Here is a 4121-nt window from a genome sequence, read left to right on the forward strand (position 1 = left end):
TCTAGAAGGGGACATATTGGCGGCAGAGTACCTTCTCCTCGCCCTCCTCTCCCGGGTGCGGCTTCGACGCGGCGGGGGAGAGACTGTGGGCAACCTCCCCGTGAACATCAGCCGCGTCAAGACCCCGGGCCTCGCCAAGGGCCTGAGCCGACTCCTCGCCCGCGTGGTTGCCCGGTCCCGCTCCCTCCCCGTGACCCTGGCCCGCCTCCGGGACCCTCGGGCCTGGATATCGCAGAAGGACTACGGAACGAACCTCCTCTCCACCACGCCCCTCCAGGCAGCGCCGGGCACGGCCCTGGTCTTGGACGAGACGGGGCTGGAGACGGGGCGGTTGGACGCGGCGGGTGTGGCCAATGTTCAGTGCCTGAAGGGCCTGATCGAGAGCCAGAAGACCTCCTGCAACTTCGGCTACTACAAACTGGACTTCGAGGCCGACTGCCCCATGCTCGTCGTCTCCAAGAGCCGATCCATCTTCCACGGGGGAGCCCTCTGTGAGGTCCCGCTCGCGCCTGCGTCCGCTCCTGTGGCTGCGGGGACCAGTCACTCCATCTCTGCTGCTGCTGTCTCCCTCCCCATGGGCGGTGGCGAGGAAGGGCGTGAGGAACGGGCAGAGGAAATGTCGCCCGAGGCCCTCGCGTCCCTGCGTCGGTACCTGGCGGCTCTGGCTGGCTTCCCGGTGGAGATCGGGGAAGACCTCGCCCGCCATGCGGAAGAGGAATACGTGACTTTGCGGGGGCGGGAGGCAGGAAAAGACCTGCGGCCCGAGGATTTGAGCCGATGGCTGACGTTGACTCGCCTGCTCAGCGCGAGCGAGGGGAGCGAGCGGGCGTGCAAGAGAAGGCACTGGGACCGAATGAGGGAGATGGAGAGGGAGCGTGTGGGTCGACTGCGAGGGCTGGAGGCGGGAAGTGTGGCACAGTAGGTCGAAGGAGCGGGAAAGAGAGTTTGGACAGACAAGCGCAAATGAAAGGAAGAAGGGAGGGAGGGACATCTCTTGTAAAAGCACCAATTGACTAATAAGTGACTTATTACTGCCTTGTCAATGTTCTCATGACTGTAAATGACTACTAATTGGCATCTGCCTATGCTCCCACGTAGCTCGTCCTATGTGCAAACTGTGTGGAATGCCTGTCCTGCCCTCGCCCGGCCCTCCAAGCCTCTCACTCTCCCGATCCACCGTGCAAACGGCGGTAGGCCTCAAATTTGGACAGGCTCTCCGGCGACGTCGTGGCACGGCACGTCCTAAGGGCCGCTTGCACGTCCTCGCGCCTAATCAGGGGCAGGGGGACAGCAGCCTCACTACTTCCGCCCTGGCTAGCCCTTCCATCGCGGCCGCCTCCGTCCGGCCATGGAGGCGATTTATGGGCAGCCAAGGCATGCAGCGCCGCCCGCCGCATCAAATTCGCCAGGTCTGCCCCGGAAAAGCCCTCCGTCTGCTCTGCCAGCTCGGCAACCCCCATGTCCTCCGCCCACCGCATGCGCTCCCGCCACCTGTCCAAGATGTCTGCCCGATCCTGCTGGTCTGGCAACCCCACGTAGACGAGCCTGTCGAAGCGCCCGGGCCGCAGAAAGGCGGAGTCGATGGCCTCAGGTGCGTTGGTCGCCGCCAGCACCGAGACAAAGCCGGCAGCCTCCTCGCCGACCTCCCCTTCCCGCCCGTGCTCCCGGCGCAGTGCGTCCATCGAGAGGAGCAACTGGGACGCCAGACGACCCCCGCCTCCGCCCCCCCCGCGCGCGCTGAAAAGTGCTTGGAACTCGTCAATGAAAATAACCACAGGTCGATTCTCCTGGGCTACCCGGAAGGCCTCTCGCAGGAGCTTCTCCCCCGTACCTACCTCGCCCCTCACCACGTCCGTAATCCGCAGCCACATAAAGCCGGCCCCGCACTGACAGGCGGCCGCCTTCGCGATCAGCGTCTTCCCAGTCCCAGGGGGGCCATAAAGGAGGAGCCCCGCGGGAGGGTCGATGCCGAGGCGCGCGAAAGCCTTGGGTCTCGCCATGGGCCAGACTATCATCTCCCGCACTGCCTCCTTGGCCGCCGCCTGGCCCCCCACCTCGGTCCATGTCACCGGGGGCTCTACCCTCAGGACGGTTGTCATGCCCGTTCCACGCGCCAGCTGCTGGGCTCGACTCTCGGCCACAGCCTGCGTGAAAGCGGCCCGCCATGACTCTCCAGGGTCCTCGGCCGCTCCTCTATTGCTGCCGGGGGCCGGGCTGGCCAAGCGCCTCTTCGCTCGCCGCGCCATGGCCGCGATGGACCCCAGGGAGAAACCCTGGCAGAGCCGCGCCACAGCCACCCAGTCCGCCTCCGAGGGGGTGTAGGCTGGCTCAAGACGCGCAGGGTCGCGCCCCGCATGGAAAGCCTCCAGGTCGCCTTGCCCCGCCCTCACCCCGCCCTGCTCCCAACACCGGGCCAAGAGGGAGGCCTGGCAGCCCCGAGACTCCGAGCCGGCCGACAGGGAGAGGCGGCAGTCCACCCCGAAGAGGCCAGGGCACCAGCCGGAGCGGGCCGTCATCACCACCATGACCCTCCCCGGCTTGCCTCCACATGGCGAGCTCCAGCCCGGCGACCCCTCCCAGCCCTCGCGCTCGCCCACCCTCGCCACCCAGCGCGCCAGCGACCCGTCCACCTCCCCCCTGCTCGCGCCTACGACCCGCGAGCCCACGCCCGGCACCAGCAAGTCTACGTTGTCCAGCAACAGGAGAGCGGGACCCATGACGGCGGCCGCGGCGGCGGCTCGCTCCAGCGCCTGGTCTGCTTCCACGTCGTGACGGGCCATGAGCCCGCCAGGACGCACGAGCACCGTGACGAGACCCAGTGCTAGCGCTGCCGCTCTAACCAGGGCAGTCTTCCCCGAACCACTGGGGCCGTCGAGCAGGACCAGGCCGGGCGCTTGCTCCCTCGCCAGGGCCCGGCCGCCCCCAACCCTCGGACCGAGACCCAGACCCCTCTTAATCCGCGCGCACATTTCTGTGAGCACAGGGGGATCCGAGGGAAGGAGTCCCACGCCAGGACCTAGAAACGACTCCCAGACCTCCCTGTCGGGTGCGAGCCAGTCGCACGTCTGCCCCTGCACGAGGACCCTGGTGCCAGGCGTGACGAGGCCGACGGGGGGTTCGGCGCCGCCTTCCCGCCGGGTTGTCCCCCCTTCTCGCTACACGGTGCGCCCTCCTTTATCGTGCTCCAGGCGCTTTCGTCATATACCCAGGTCCGGTGCACCACCATGCTGTAGCGTGCGCATGGGCACAAAGGCGGGGGCTCGACCCCCTGATCGTCCTTTTCGTCGCCTAGGAAAAGGAGCAGTGTCACCTCCCCTGAGGCGGGCACGCGCCGGCCCAGTAACAGATGGAGAAGCACGCTTTCAGAGGGAAGGAAGGGCAAGGGAATGGAGCCATCCGCGACGCGCAGAGGTGTGAGCAGCAAGGCAGTAATGGGGGGCAGGAGGTAGCAGGGGGCGAAGGGAACAGTCTCTTCGACCGATGGGACCGTGATCCCGCCCTGCTCGAGATGAACATGAATGTTGTCCACACTCATACTCCGAGGGCTACCTCTTGCGGCTATTGTGCGGTGTTACAGCCCCCTTTCCGAAGAAGTGGATATGAAGGAGCGTTCTGAGGGCAAACTCGGGGCCGGTATCGATGAGGAGGTGCCCGGCAGCTCGAAGCGAAGACCCCTGGGGTTATGCAATGGGATTTTGGATCGTTGTTTGCCCTCTTTCCGGTCCAAGGCCTCTTTTATCGTGATAGTCAGCAAAAGAGCCGCGCCAAGGACCAGGAGAGGCCCCGTCACCTGGGGCGGCACTCCAGGCATAAGCGTCCTGCCCTGGCAGGTGAGAGGGACAGAGGGGTCAGCCAACGACGTGTTTCTGAACAAGAAAAAACAAGCAAATAAGCAAACCATGAGCGTAGCTTTTGTATTGCAAGGTATGTGCTTGAGGACGTAATAAGTAGACGAGAAACTCTCTCGGCGACCAAGTTACTGGCGCCAAGATACTGCCCCCCCCGCCACGACCTCCCCACCCCCATGCCACCCATACCGCTCCCCGAAAAAATAGCCTGTGCTCAGGTCGCGGACCGTCGTCGCCACTTTCTAAACTTCCTGATTGTATATATTTACAGAA

At 65.1% G+C, this 4121-nt stretch overlaps 2 protein-coding genes across 2 annotated transcripts; one reads left to right on the forward strand and one right to left on the reverse strand.

Moving 5' to 3' along the window:
- Positions 1-1003: 1003 nt before the first annotated feature.
- Positions 1004-1717, forward strand: NGA_2041620 (uncharacterized protein; the record flags this gene model as incomplete). Its single annotated transcript, XM_005853702.1, has 1 exon — positions 1004-1717. A coding segment is annotated over exon 1 (611 nt), but the record flags the coding sequence as incomplete, so codon positions are not given.
- Positions 1718-1806: 89 nt separating this feature from the next.
- On the reverse strand, positions 1807-2603 carry NGA_2124600 (cell division control protein; the record flags this gene model as incomplete). The annotated part of the gene is made up of 1 exon (XM_005853703.1): positions 1807-2603. A coding segment is annotated over one exon (797 nt), but the record flags the coding sequence as incomplete, so codon positions are not given.
- Positions 2604-4121: the final 1518 nt, after the last annotated feature.

This window comes from Nannochloropsis gaditana, assembly GCF_000240725.1.
Source record: "Nannochloropsis gaditana CCMP526 unplaced genomic scaffold scaffold774, whole genome shotgun sequence".
NCBI lineage: Eukaryota > Eustigmatophyceae > Eustigmatales > Monodopsidaceae > Microchloropsis > Microchloropsis gaditana.